We start from the raw sequence: 15,858 nt of genomic DNA on the forward strand, positions 1-15,858 counted from the left end.
TGTAGGTCCTGAAGTTTATATTTATCATCAGTAAGCAACTTCCATGTCCAATATGGATGATGCATGATGCGACTCTGCAAGAAGCTACTGTTTCTATCGAGTCCCCACTGCCCATCTACAAGTGTTACAACAAGGTATGTAATTAAGCGGACACTATCAACTCAATTTTGGCCCAAGTTCAGGTTTTCTGAAACACCTGATAAACATTTGATAAATCTAAGACTTTTGAGCAATTTTTGATCAGAGAGAAATTTCATGGACCCAATGATTGCTGCATTAAGAACTGGAAAGTGCAACTGAGTTCATTGATTTTCATCATCCAACATTAGAAATATAAACCGTCAAGCAGTGAAACGAGTAACATTTTAAGTCTTTCCTTTTTAATGCTCTAAGATGTGGTATATAAATATTTTTACAAATAGGATTAAAATTAAGCATTCCTTTAAAATCTTTGCTTTCTGAGCTGGCCTTAGAGGTTCTAGCTACCCAAACTTTTAACCCTGCAAAATTAAAAATTGTAGTGCCTCATACAGAGCACGAGACTAGAGCTGTGACACTGGAGTATTGCTTCCACTTTAAAGTTCCATGCTACCATTCAGGTCAAATAGTCTTGATACTGGCCCTGCTGGCTCAGTGGTTAATGGTTGAAGACAGATTTTATTGACAGGAGGAAAAGATGTTGACTATTTTCTTTAACTTTTCTCCATCTTTCAGTCCTTGATTTATAAGCGTGCAATATATTCTTATATTTCAAGATTTAATCATAAAATACAAATATTAAAATGAAGGAAGGGGAATTTTCAGTCCATGACAGCATTTAACTGTCATGGCCTCCAACTATGGAACCTATCAAAGTTGGGGAAGTACAAAGCCTCCTCACCATTGACAGCCTTCCTCTATAGCTTAAGTTATTGTTATTTATTATTTCTGGCACATCTAAGGGTACCCGTCAGGGACTAGGACTCTACTGAGCTAAGCACTGTACAAACAAATAACATGAAGGCGCTTCCTGCCCCCAAGAGCTCATGCTCTAGCATTTGTTGGCATAAATACAAAAGACTTTATATGTGATTACTACCTGGTTGCCAGCATTTCAGAAAAAAGTGGCCGTGAAACAATTCTGAGAAGCAAGGCTAGTGGAGTTGCATGTACATCATGGGGAATTTCAGGTTATGTTATTGTGGGTAGCTTAGTTCACTAACGGTTCAGCTAAGCAACCAGAATCCACGGCAATCCTGTCCTTCACACTAGCAAGGAGCCTCTAGCCTTTATCTCTTTTTGTCTCTCATATGGAAGCTGGGGAGATTTGGGGTTTCCTGAATCCCTTAGGATCCTCCTGTCCTGTCCCCATTCTGTATTGAATCCATGTACTCTCTCCTGGCTCCAGTCCCTGAGCAATTAATCCCCTTCCCCAAACATGCCCTCTCAAAATTCGTTTCCTCCATCTCTTCTCCCCCCACCCTTACATTTGTGTTAATTTGGTGCAATAAACAGCCTTTTCCTAAGAGGAGTCCTCAGCAGCAAGAGGTTCTTCCCTGCAATTAAATTTCCTGCTCTGCTCTCAGGACCCTGCTACACCTGCCCTTCTGCACACATTCCCTCTCTCTGGTCCTAGGTCACTGGCTGGATCATCCATCCGCTTGCTAAGGCCATTTGTAAAGTCCTTCAGCTGCCTCATCTAAACATTCATGCCAGTGTGAGTCAGATTTTTTAAACAGACTGTTAATTTGTGTGTGGAATCTGCATTTGGGGCTGTACCTAGCTCCCACTGAAATCAACAGCAAAACCTCCACTGGCTTAGCTGGGAAAAAGAACAAGCCCTAGCACATGCAAGTCATGTAACTACATTTCTGATTTTTGCACAGGTATAAAAATACCTCCCTTTGTTTCTGCAACTCGATTCTTGTCTGTAGTCTTAGTATCCCTGTATGTCTGTCAGACTGTGATAGTGCAAGAAACACTCTTTATAGGAGAGAGCTCCCCAGCCTGTGCCTTTTTGACCAAGAAGCCTGAGTGGTGGTGGTTTCAGACACTCTCTTTTCGCTACCTCTTTTTAGAAGCTGAAGGTTTCTATACCTCCCTGGGATGATCTGCCTAGAGTTCCCAAATAACAGTCTAGTTTTCAAAAGCCGGATGCTCATTTACAAAGTCCTTTTACGCTGCTCTACCAGCATAAGGGTGTTTTAATGTAAATACATTTCAGGGGGTCTTAGTTTCATTAAGCATAGAGAGGAACACATTAAAACAAGGCTCTGTATACACTATTTAATCGGACACTGTAAAATTCAGCTAGATAGGTTCTCCCTATGACAAACTCTTATCAATATGATGTATTATTTGCTGTGGGCTTGTCTATACAGGGAAGTTAATTCAGATTTAGGTAAAGCATGAATTTAAAGCAGAATAGCTATTCTTGATTAACTCCCTTAACCCATTTTAGATTAAGCTAATTCAGAATAAAGCATTCTTATTCCAGAATAAGAACATCTACACAGGGAGTTAATCAAGATCAACTTTAAATTTAAATCCAACCTTAATCTGAACTAACTTCCCTCTATAGACAAACCCATAAATAAAATGAGAGCTGTCAAGCAATTAAAAAAAATATTAATCTCGATTAATCACACTGCTAAACAATAATGGAATACTATTTATATAAATATTTATGGATGTTTTCCATCTCTTCCAATATATTGATTTCAGTTACAACACAGAATACGAAGTGTACAGTGCTCACTTCATATTTATTTTTATTATAAATATTTCCACTGCAAAAATAAAAAATTGTATTTTTAATACACCTAATACAAGTACTGTAGTGCAATCTCCTTATCAAGAAAGGAGAACTTACAAATGTAGAATTATGTACAAAAAATAACTGCATTCAAAAATAAAACAATGTAAAACTTTAGAACCTACAAGTCCACTCAGTCCGACTTCTTGTTCAGCCAATCAGACAGACAAGTTTGTCTACATTTTCAGGAGATAATGCTGCCCACTTCTTGTTTACAGTGTCACCTGAAAGTGAGAACAGGTGTTCACATGGCACTGTTGTAGCTGGTGTTGCAAGATATTTACAGATGTACTAAAGATTCATATGTCTCTTCATGTTTAACCACCATTCCAGAGGACATGCGTCCATGCTGATGATGGGTTCTGCTTGATAATGATCCAAAGCAGTGCAGACCGATGCATGTTTTCATCATCTGAGTCAGATGCCATCAGCAGAAGGTTGATTTTCTTTTTTGGTGGTTCAGGGTCTGTAGTTCCACATTGGAACGTTGCTCTTTTAAGATTTCTCAAAAGCATGCTCCATACCCCATCCTCTCAGATTTTGGAAGGCACTTCAGATTCTTAAACCTTGGGTCAAGTGCTGTAGCTATCTTTAGAAATCTCACATCGGTACCTTCTTTGCGTTTTGTCAAATCTGCAGTGAAAGTGTTCTTAAAAACGAACAACATGCTGGGTTATCGTTGGAGACTGCTATAACATGAAATATATGGCAGAATGCAGGTAAAACACAAAGCAGTAGACATACAATGCTCCCCAAAGGAGTTCAGTCACAAATTTAATTAATGCATTACTTTTTAACGAGCATCATCAGCATGGAAGCATGTCCTCTGAAATGGTGACCAAAGCATTTAGGAGCATATGAATGTTTAGCATTTCTGGCATGTAAATACCTTACAATGCTGGCTACAAAAGTGCCATGTGAATGTCTGTTCCCGCTTTCAGGAGACACTGTAAATAAGGATACCATCTGATCCTACGAGATGTGGCCAGAATCAACTCCCTACTGGCACCATGGCAGAAGATCAACGCCTTGAACACCCTCCTGATCCCCTGTATCTCATTTGTCCTGAGGGGATCTGCTGTGGCGAAGGTACCACTGAACAAGGCAGAGAACATCATCCAGCAGCTCGTGAAGAAGTGGATGTTTCTTCCCCAGAGGGCCAGCAATGAACTGGTGTACATCTTGCACAGGCAGGACGGTGCCAACATCCCTCGAATGGGTGATCTATGCGATGTTGCCATGATCACTCATGCCTTCCGCCTTCTGATGTGCCCGGACACCACGGGTGAGGAACATTGCAGAGTGCTTTAAAGGATGCCGTCAAGAAGCGAATTGCCAGGACCCCCTCCAACCAAGATGTCGCCACCTACCTGAGCGGCTCGCTGGAAGGTAAATTTGGAAGAGACAGGGGAGACTTTGCTTCGCTCTGGACTCGTGCCCGCAATGCTACGCAATGACTGGAAAAGCGTATCGGCTGCCACTGGACACGGTGCAAGGAATGCCAGAAGCTAGGAGTCCTGGTGCCACAGATGAAGAATACAGCTCACACTATCATCACTCTGAGAGCTAGAACCATGCTGGAGAGGACCCTGAAGGATGCCATCCACTGCCAATATGTGGAAAACCTGAAACGGAAGCTGGACTAGGGCAAGGCATTCAAGGTGACGTGCAAGTGGGACGCCAACAACCACTTCCTCCCCGGGGGCAGCTTCACCTGATTTGCCGATTGGAGGTTCATCCACAGGGCCAGGCTCAACTGCATACCACTGAATGGAACTGTCCACCACGGGAATCAGGACAAGCGATGCAGGAAGTGTGGCTATGCCAACAGATGCTACCCCATGTCCTGTGTAACTGCAAGCTCCATTCAAGAGCTTTGCAGCTGCGACACCACACCATCCAAGATAGCCTGGCCAGAGCCATCCCGCCACCTGTTGGGGAAGGTTGCTATAAACTCCATCATCCCCAGACCCGACAGCCAACTGCGAGTGAACATAATCACCACCAAGGAGGACTGGAATATCATCACGGTGGACGTCACAGTGCCGTTCGAGAACAGGACCCCGGCCTTCCACGATACCCGATCTTGAAAGGTAGAGAAATATCCCCCTCTGGGCAAAACCTTGAGAGCTAGGGGTTACCAGAGCAGACACACACACTGATCGCTGGAGCCTTAGGCGCATGGGACCCCAGTATGAGTGAGTGCTGAGAGAATGCGGAATCGGTCAGTGCTACCCTCGGCTGATGTGGCAACTCATGGTATCAGACGCTATCAAGTAGTCGAGGGACATCTACATAGACCACATCACTGGACATTGGTAATACCAGGAGGGATGATCTGGAGTGCTGATGAGAAGCGCAGTCAGGAAAGTAACAAATACTTTCCTCATGGATTGTATTTTCTAAATGGACAACCAACCTAATTCTCAATTACTGAGGGACAATCTCCACTCATGGATACATTTTGCTTTCCACAACCAAATCTCTGTACAACTTTTCATGAGTTATGTACTCAAGTATTCGGATACTAATATCTAAACTGTATTGTTAAATCTATTCACCTAAATTTGGGTTATTGCTGATTATGTACTCTGGGTAGCATATGACTTAAAAAACTAACTTTGTATTTGTGAATAATCTAAGCACTATACCCAGATATACAGACACTCTTTCCCCAACCTATGTATTATATACTTTTTAAACATTAGCTTTAATAAAATTTTTGTATCTGGCATGTAAATACCTTGCAGTGCTGGCTACAAAAGTGCCGTGCGAATGTCTGTTCTTGCTTTCAGGCAACATTGTAAGTAAGAAGAGGGCAGCATTATCTCCTGTAAATGTAAACTAACTAGTTTCTCTTAGCGATTGGCTGAACAAGAAGTAGAACTGAGTGGACTTGTAGGCCCTAAAGTTTTACACTGTTTTGTTTTTCAGTACAGTTATGTAACAAAAAAACAAAAACAAACTACATTTGTAAGTTGCACTTTCATGATAAATAGATTGCACTACGGTGAATTGAACAATACTGTTTATCATTTTTAAAGTGCACATATTTGTAGTAAAAATATAAAGTGAGCACTGTTCACTTTATATTCTGTGTTGTAATTGAAATCAATTTATTTGAAAATGTAGAAAAAACATCCAAAATATTTCATAAATTTCAATTGGTATTCTATTAACAGTGCAATTAAAACTGCGATTAATCACCATTAATTTTTTAAATCACAATACATTTTTTTAAGTTACTCGTGTGAGTTAACTGCAATTAATCAACAGCCCTAAAAAAAGAAAAAAAATCACCAAATTTGAGGGTTTTATTTTGTTTTTTTAATTCTGACCCTTTTGACCTCCCAGCCTGTCAAGAGTCGCATCTCTTAGCCCCCAGGCCAAGTAGAATCTTACAGCCAGCCCTTTAGTGCCCAGTCCCTTAATCTGTGACCAATTTGATATTCTGGTGTGACAAAATCCATTCCATCCTCCGGGGCAGAGGTGACATGAGCATTTCACCAATTATTATTATTCCAGTTGCACCTAGGAGCCCCAGTCATGGACCAGGACTCTGTTGTGCTAGATACTGTCTGAACATTGTAATGTTTAATTGGGGGAGTAATAGCCTCCATACAACAGCTGTGTCTCCTATAACGTCTAGCATCCTCCCCTTCTAGCTCAGTATTTTCCCTCTCAAAACCTAGCAGTTCAAATGCTGCCTTGATCTCTCCTCCACCTTACTCACCCTAAAGTCAAGGACTGGATCCTGTGTTTGCAAGTCAATTTTCCCTGGCTGAAGGTGCTAGGGTGAGTTTAACCCAGTCTGCTTTTAAAGCAAGAAAGTGTAGATACCGTTAAGAGGCAACTGAATAGTCTTTCAAATTATTGTCAGATGAACATCCATCTGGCCAGGATGAAAACTGTTTGTGTTTCAAGACGAAGAGGTTCATTAGATTTTCAGATGTATAACACATTGTTCACATTGACTGAATGGGGAACCATTATCAAATGTAATTCAACTAAATATCAGAAACTTGTATAACTGAAGGTATTTATGTGCAACATCTACTCAGAGCTCTTCAAGAATACATATTCTTGTAAAATAACTTATGTAGTCTATTGTACACTGAAGCCTTAGCTGACCGAACAAAAATAGCATGTGTACTTTGCATTCAAGTATATGGTAATAAATGTACATTTACCCCATCAAAGCAATTGAAATTGTTAAATATAAAGTGTATGTAGCTTTTATTTAACAAAAAAGTTTTAAAAGTCCAGTTGAAATGACTTGTAAAACTCTAATTTTAAATTCTTGTTTTGAACTTGGGTCTTGGGCTGGTATCTCTATTGTTGGGTAAACCAAGCAGAGATGTAAGCTAAGATGATTTGTAGGTCCAATGCTATTTTACTGACTGTAAATACATGTACAGTATGTAAAGATAATTGTTATGCATGTGACTTCTTTTTAATCAGTAGCTGTGAACTCCGTGCAGCTTCCGTTACTCATACACTAAACTTGAACTATCCAGAATAACTGATAAGCATAATAAATTGCATGTCTGGGCTCAACAAAGTAATCCCAACTGAACTTGGACCATGCTTGCAAACTTGCTTTGCCCTCTCCCTTTCATATTTCTTTTTTTCTTTATGAAAAGAAAAAAGGCAAGGGAAGTGCTCTACAAGTTTGACTAAGATGGCTTTCAATTTTAAATCAGTGGATACTACAATATAAAGCATCTGTGCTTTCTTACATCTGTAGATACTGAATGAACCAGATATATGTTGCATCTATTGTCACATATTTGGAGATTATCCAGCAAATTAAATAAAGCCTGAAGAACCTGGCTATCTGCTTAAAAGAACCCTGTCAACTAATTTTAGGGCTAAAATGATAAAAATCTGATTTCATATAATAGAAGATGAATAGAAATACATTTTAAAATTAAAGAGTTCTCTGAAGTTATGTGAATCTAACCACAAAGCCATTGTACCTAAAGCAAGAGAACCAAAAAGTAAAACTGACACAAAACAAAAGTGAAATTTATCAGCTTAACCTATTTCTCCAAATTAAGTGAAATGCTACGGTAACTTTTTATAACATACACAGCAAAAAAAAATGTATTTTTTTCAACTTTTCCACTTGTGACAACCAAAGGCATTAATCACAGGAAGAATGTATAATAAATAAATAAATAAATTTACAATCTCTTTAAATTACAATTTGGCAGATATCCCATGGGATTTTCATGCACACACGGGATTTATCCAGGCCCAGTGCAATAAACTAGCATTAGTGGTCCAAATTGTGTGTTTGGAATGAGATTTGCAGATCCTGTCTGAACCAGCATTTCTGTCCTGTAAACCACATCCAGAATCAGGGCTTCATGTAAGGAAAGGTTTTTGCAATCTCAGTTTTATTTTTCTCTTAACTCCATCTCAACTTCTCCTTTTCCCTTCTTCTATCATTTTGGTGCATGCAGTATTGTCATAAGGATATCAAAAGAGCCTAAATATGAGTCATATGTCAAAATGTCATAGATCAGAGATAAAGCTAATCAAATCTCTCCTGTTTAAGTTTAAGGACTGGCTAGACTGCCTCTCCCCACTTTTCCACATCAAGTAAAAATATTCATCGTAGTTAAATATTAAAATCCAGTCAATCAGCTGCCATTTTGGCTCTGCTATACCTGTGTCTTGATTGTCAGCTGCTTCAAACTACATTAATCATCCCAGCAAACACAAAAAAAATGGGGGAGGTGAAACTTTGGGGTAGAAATTAGATATCAGCCTGTGTACTGTACACTCAGTGGTTGTACAAGGATTATTTTAGTGACTGGGAGAGATCCATTTACAGGGGAGTGCCCAAGATAGGTATGATTGTTTCACCTATATTGAAAATATTCAACCAAAAGATAAGTAGCGAAAATCTGGAAATTTCAGGGCATTAATAGTAGTTTCAGGTACTATATCTGCCCGTTAAGTCCCTGTTAAGTGAATATTTGCAGTTTTATATTAATATTTTCCTATTTTTATATCCTCTTGCACTGTGACCCATACCAACAGCAGAAACTGACTAAATGGGGGAAAAGAACTGACTACACAAAAGTGAAAAGCACAAAGTAAATAAACGGGAAAAAAACGTTATAAATTTTTCATTTCTAGTCATTGTAGGCCTAGTTGAGACTAGAGACAAGGGTGAGTTTTTAGAAATGTGTTAGCTGACATTAGAATTGGATGCTGTCTAGAAACTAGTTTAGATAGGTTTTAACGCCTTTAAAATTGTGTTAACATATCATGACTTATCCAATTTAAAAACACCCACTTCTTTCCCTAGTGTAGCTAAGGCATTAAGATTAAAAAAATAGAAAACACAACAGAAAAAAAGGTTTAGAGAAGCATAATTTGGTTTTTTGGTTTTTTTTTTAGTGGATGGTGTCCCTGTAAAGGAAATACTGCTTATCCTTAGATTTCTAGTCTAATCATTTGAAGTGTTGATTGGTTAGTACTGGTACAAGAACAAACTAGGACTAACATTTATTTCTGTTTGCCTAACATAGAAGAGTCACGTGTAATTACTGTAAAGTAACTTATGTGTGTTGGAAAATGCAAAGAAAACGTTGCAATAGTAGCAATCTGCATTAATGTTTCTGTAAATTTGTTCGACATCTGTAGTGGTGGTAATTTGTAGAATGCTGCCTGAAGATAAATGTTAAAGACAACTGACCAAGTGTACAGATTGTAAAGATTTTTTTACATATAAGTAAGTTTTCTTTGTGTAATATTTATATTATAAAAGTTGCTAAAAACAACTAATTAATGCCTATTGTAATTTTTTTTGTCCCATAAGCATCCAAAGCCTTTTTCTCTGGCAGACTTGCCTGATGCCTAAAATACATCCAACAAGATCTCTACTCTGGAATCAGCATCTCTGCATGATGAACTAGGTGCATCAGGATATTTCTTTCACCACTTCCATTCCCATTCATCTTCCTTCAGTCTAATATCTGACACACATATGGAGGACAGATTGACATCTGAATGGTCTTTTCCATTTTTAACTACTACAATCCTTACTTTTGAACTCTGCCTCTCTTTACTCATGCAAGTTACTATGTTTTCTCAAAAGCTGTTACTTCTGAAACTCCGCAGTTGGCCAAGACTTTTGCCACACTCATCTTCCAGGCACGAAGGCTTTGTCTTCATTGACACAAAGCCTTTTTTTCCTCCAGCAAGATAACTGATGCACATTAATTATCTCACTGTAAAATCCTACGTAGAGACAAAAGTTTGGAGTGTTTGCTGAGGCAGCTAGGTGAGGTTGCACCATATCCCACTTATGATTGACCTCACCTAGTTTATCTTAACAGTAAAACTAAAGAGCCTTGCTTCCATTATGCTTTCACAGGATAGATAAAGCTTATTAGTTATTCCATTGGGGGTGGACGGACGACTATACAAACATGCTATGCTTTCATCTTTATGTTCAAAACTGTCTCCTTTTCAAGGACAGAACTTGAGACAAATTAAACATTATGCCATTTTGACTAGTACAGTAGCCTGCCTAGAAATGTGTTAATGTATTCATCCCACCAATCCTTGTGAGGCTTTTATTTTTCATAAAATACTTTGAAAAGCACATCACACCCAGCTCAATTAAAATTAGGGGCTACCAGACCAAGCAGAACTGTCTCAAGAATTCAAAATGGCAGGCCTCAAGATATTTCTTTTCTTCCCATTAACTCAAAGTTAGTTCTTCCATTCTTGCAAGCTACCAATGGGAGACCATTCTTTAAAGTACAGAAGCAATGTATGACAGATCTCAACCACACTGTATAAAAGACGCAAACAAACTTTAAATACAGTACTTTAATAGCTGTGAACACTGAAAAATAAAGTGTTTTCTTAAATCCTGAAAATAATTTTTTCTCCACTCTCAAACAACCCTCCCTCCCCCTACATTTTGGATGGATGATCACTAAATGAGAACGTTTTAAAAAAATCAAATGTTCACAAACATATACAACAAAATCCACATTACCCTCCCAAAACACAAGCTGTATTTACTCAAAACCAAAGTCTTAAATTCATTGTTCAGGACAGAAACATAAAAAAAGAGATTGTGAGATCAGGTTTAAATCAAATCTATTTTTAGAAGATTTTATTGCATCTTTTGAAAGTTAAAAACATACAGAGAACAGGGGAGACAATAATGTCATCTCTGAAGTGTACATACTTGTTCATTTTATTGTTTTTACTTTCTTAACTCTTCAGATTTAAGAAAAAAAACCACACCAAATTTATTTCACTTTTATTTTAGATCTGGTCTACATGCTGAAGGTGCACGGATATAACTAAAGGTGTGATGTTGCACCGATTTAGTTAAACTGGTACGACTTTGTGTGGCCACTCTTACATGGGTTTAAACTTGATTTATGTCTGTTTAGCATCTCCCCATCAATCCTGTCACAGGCATGCTAAGCTAGTTCAAATCCAATGTAAGAGTGGCTACAGACAGCTATGCCTGTTTAACTAAAAACCAGTAAGATATTTCACCTTTATTTAAACTGTTGCAACTATAGCATATAGACAAGCCCTTAGATTATCCTAGCCTCGGCCTCTTGGTGCTATTCAGATGTCACTTGTAGCAGAAGTCACCAAAACACTACTTTGGGACAAACAGGCAGAATTTCAGCTTAGGGACTGTATAGGAGAGAAAGGGAAACTGTTCCCTTCCTTTCCTTTCCCTCCTGGCTCTTCTTCTACAGAGCCAGCTTGGGAACAGCAGAGTTCTGTATTGAACTTCTGTCCCCATCCTGACCAAAGTATCTGACAGGACAGAGCTAAGCTAAACATACCTGGAAACACTGCTCTCCACACTCCCTACCTCCTTCTCTCCCTAATGCAGCAGGAGGCTGTCAGTGGCTCCCCTCTTACACAAGAAGCATGCGTAGGAGAGGAGCTGGTGGTGATGTTGTGTAGCACCAGTAGCTGAGAGAAACAGTCAGCTGACAGCTACAATAGGCCAGGAGCTGCTGATGGTTAGCTAACTTTCCTAATTCTATGAACAGCTTTTTCAAAATAGTGCCCTTTGTTTGCTCATGACCTCCTTCATGTAGGATTCAAAAGGTTTTCTGCTCACACGACAGTTCAGTGCACAGTCATCTTACTCAGCCTTCTGGGGCTTATGTGCTACAGAAGACCATGTAAGTGACCGACTGACTAGGTGCGATGGTTGGGGAAATTTTCCATCATGGGTAACAGGGTCTGATTTTAAAGTAAGTTTCATAGAATGCCACTTTTAGCAGATCATTTTCATTTTACCTATCAAGGTTCATCACAAATCAGCTTTTACAATGTAAGTTTTTGGCTTTGAAATATTTTTATACATTATATATAAATACAGCATAGCTTTGTTTTGCTGACCATGGAATAGCATGGATTCAATACATCACTTGGAAACAATGAAGCTTTTTTGTTTTAAATTTTTTAGAATATTTTAGATTAATTTCTGAAGTTACCTTTTTTTCAATTGTCCCATACAGAGGACTGAAAGAAGACAAGATGCTGGAACCAGCATTCTACAGTCCTTTTAAAGCATATAAAAATAAGCATGGCCTACAAAGCCAAATTCCCCCTAAATCACTTCCTGTATTCTGGGTATGACAGGCAATAATTAAAGAGATCTGAACATAAAACACTGAAAAAGGAAAATTCATTGTTTCTATTCACTTTTCTGAAGTCTGTTATTTAAAAAACTAAACTGTTTAAGAATACACACGTGAGCAGTGCAAAACGAGGACTACTTTAAGACATCACATTTCTGTATAAAATAAATGTTCAGTTGACTAACAGGATTCAATGATAATATCAGGGATCAAATGCAGTGATTCATTAATGAAGAGATCATAATTAATTTTCCTATCATAACACTAATCCATTGCTAATATACACACCTCCTGCTACCAGTAAAATTACAACCACGTTTTGTCAGTTGTTAGTATTTACAATGTTGTTGTTAGTATCTTCTGTAACCTCCTCCTCCTCCCCTTCCACCATATGGATCTCCATAGCCACCTCTACCACTGTAACCTCCCCTTCCCCCATAGTCTCCCCGTCCTTGGAAACCACCTCTCCCACCACCACTGAAGCCACCACCTCCTCCTCTGCCACCTCCTCCCCCCCAACCACCCCTCCCACCACCACCACCACCACCTCCTCCTCCCCCCCAACCACCCCTCCCACCACCTTCTTGTCTCTTCTGCCAAGGGGGCATTTCAGGAGGTGGTGGTTCAATCTCAGTTGGTCTGCCTCCACGGTCTGGCACTCTCCCCATCAGGACCTGTGTAGAGAAATACACAATGCTTATGTTTACATAACAATAAGGCTGCTGAAAGGATACAGAAGTAATCTTGTGGATTAAGAGCACCTGCCTACTCATCACAGGGAATGCAATCCTACCCAGAGCAATCTGTGGGAGTTCGGACTTCCAGGTTATCATCCCATGTCTGCCAGACTTCCCATGTGACAATAGACAGCCTCTCAGAGTCAGTTTTCCATCAGTACCACCAGCTAGCTACTGCCTCGGGTGGTCAGGGTTAATTGTTTATAGTGAGCTTTGAGATTTTTTTTAAATCACAGGTGCTACATAAGGGCGATCAATGCTCATGGCCCCTTAATCCTTATATTATGATGCTGTTTAAATTCAACCAGAATGGCAAACATCAGTTCAAATCCCATCAGAAAATACCGCACGAACAGCTACAGTGGGTAGCATATATAATCTGACAAAACGGGTAACCATATGCAACTATAAAATGTTCATTGCTTTCTTTTCAATCAGGCATTACTGATGCAGTGTAGAGAACTGAAAAAGCAACCCAGTCCATAATGCAATGCTATAGTAGCACCTTCAAGTGAAAAGTGGTGTCTTGAGATTCACTTGACATGAACTGATGTATAAAGAAAACATTATTTGGAAAAAAATAGTCACACAGCATGTCATTCTAACATGAAGAGACACTGTACTCTAGTCAGCTTACTTCTAAGCTGTCATGCAGAAAGACATGACAGTTTTAGTTACCCAAGTACCCTGTTGATAATTTTCTTGCTTTCAGAGGTTCCCTCTCACCCCACCATAATGTATACCAACATGCAAGCTACTCAGATCACTCTCAGTCAAAATAGCATTAACAGGTATACTGGATACTAAATTAGTATTTACAAAAACAAGGAAGCATGTGTCAAGTAAACCCCTGGATTCCAGTTGGCCACTCATGTGATGTCCTGGGATCACTCTCATGACAAAGGGATATACCAGTTTTGTTTGACATACAACCCTTGGGTCTTACTCTTTCATTACTATTCAGGACACTGCCTGATCCAAATCTAATGTCTCCTCTTGTTTCCATCTCACTCTCGTTCTGCTGCTTCTCAGTTTCTTGCTCTTTTGACCCACGCACACTTCATGATCTAACCGAACCACCCACTTCCCAAGTATTCCAAAGCCAACCCTCCCCTAAGTCTGCCTGTGTCCAACCTGCAATACCCATCCCTTTCAACTGGCTCCTACACCCTGCAATTACTACCGTATTCCATTTGCCCCCCATTCCATCTGCTTCTACTTTCCAAACCCTCAGCAATCTGCCCCCTTTGCTCCACCCATCACTGCAATTAACATAAAATAGGAATCCTGAGCAAGATTCCAACTTACCCCTAAAATAAATAAGAAACATGGGGACTGTAGTGGTGATTATGTATTCCTTCTAAAAAGTCTTTGGAAGTTTGTAGATCGGTAGTTAAGAAGTAATTTGTTTCATCTTCATTTGAGTAATTATGAAAAAAATTATAATGAACTAGTAACATTGTTTGTAGTTATTGAGTTTCATCATTCATATGTAGCTATCACATTTACATAGGTAAACCACAATATTTTTTTTTAAATTTTGTAGTAAGAATTTCATTCCCATAGACGCCTGTTGTGCCTAGTTTCAACAAAAAGTTTTAAATTTATCAATGAGTTATAAATCTCAGAACATTAGGCCATAATGAAAACCCTTTTAAATCCTTAGCTGTTATGGTATGCATAATATTTCTGTGATGGAAGGAATTACAAAACCCTGATATTTAGTAGTATAAGGCCTTCATCCTAGAAACACTTAAGCATATGCTTAACTTCAGACAAATGTAAAGTTAAGCATGTGCATAATTGGGGCCCATTGTTGTAAATAAAGTTCCAAGAATAAATAATACATTTGGACATATTGGCTAATACATTTAGCTACAAGTCCTGAAATAGACTATAAACCCTATGGAGATCCCTTTACAGCTTTGGGGCTTTACACTATTAAAAAAAACACTTGTCACTATTAAAATGAACTAAAGATCTATCAGCAATAAATATGTACAAAAAATAACATTCCCCAGATAATCCTGTTTCTAATTAGGCAGTAGAATTAGATGTTAATGAAATAAAATGGTGGGAAAAAACTGTCAGAAATAAATGACAAAGTCATTTTAAATGAGAAGCAGGTGGGGGAAAACCATCCAAAGCTGGATTTAGCAAGGTATAAAAAAACCCCTAAAGATTAATATTTTCAATAGCAAGCTATTTTCTGATTAAAGTTCATGTCATTTTATGATTTTGGAGAGCAGTTAAAAGTGAGAATCTTTTTTCCATTATGTTTTAATTACAGGAGTATAGTATATGGTTCAAATAACTCATTTGCATGTAATTATGACCATAATATTTCTTAACCATGGAGACCACTTTCATTAAATAGTTACACAAATTGTGACAAGCATATTGATCCTCAACTGCGATTTCAAAATATCAGACAATTTACACTGATCAGGCAAGTGCCTCAATAATATGAAGCCTCAGTTCCTCACATTCCCAATTTCAAGTTCTGCTGGTTGAGCAATCTGGAAATTCACTTCATTTCACTAGTTCATTAAAAGAATAATCTCAGCAAAGTTTCTCCTACTCAAGAAATAATGTACACTAACATCTCTTGTGACTTGAATCCCTGTTAGTGAAGCTACAATTAGCACTGATGACCAATGACAAATTCAGTTTT

The 15,858-nt window shown here is 38.6% G+C and overlaps 1 protein-coding gene across 1 annotated transcript in view; it reads right to left on the reverse strand.

Annotated features, from left to right (window-relative positions):
- Window positions 1-10,929: 10,929 nt before the first annotated feature.
- Window positions 10,930-15,858, reverse strand: part of FAM98B (family with sequence similarity 98 member B) — a 46,759-nt gene continuing 41,830 nt past the window's right edge. Inside the window, exon 8 of the mRNA XM_084631235.1 lies at window positions 10,930-13,121. Within this exon, the coding sequence (XP_084487361.1) occupies window positions 12,798-13,121 (324 nt within the window). The 3' untranslated portion in view covers window positions 10,930-12,797. The remainder of the gene's footprint in view (window positions 13,122-15,858) is intronic.

The sequence above is a fragment of the Lepidochelys olivacea genome, assembly GCF_965140295.1.
Source record: "Lepidochelys olivacea isolate rLepOli2 genome assembly, chromosome: 6".
In the NCBI taxonomy this organism is placed as follows: Eukaryota; Metazoa; Chordata; order Testudines; family Cheloniidae; genus Lepidochelys; species Lepidochelys olivacea.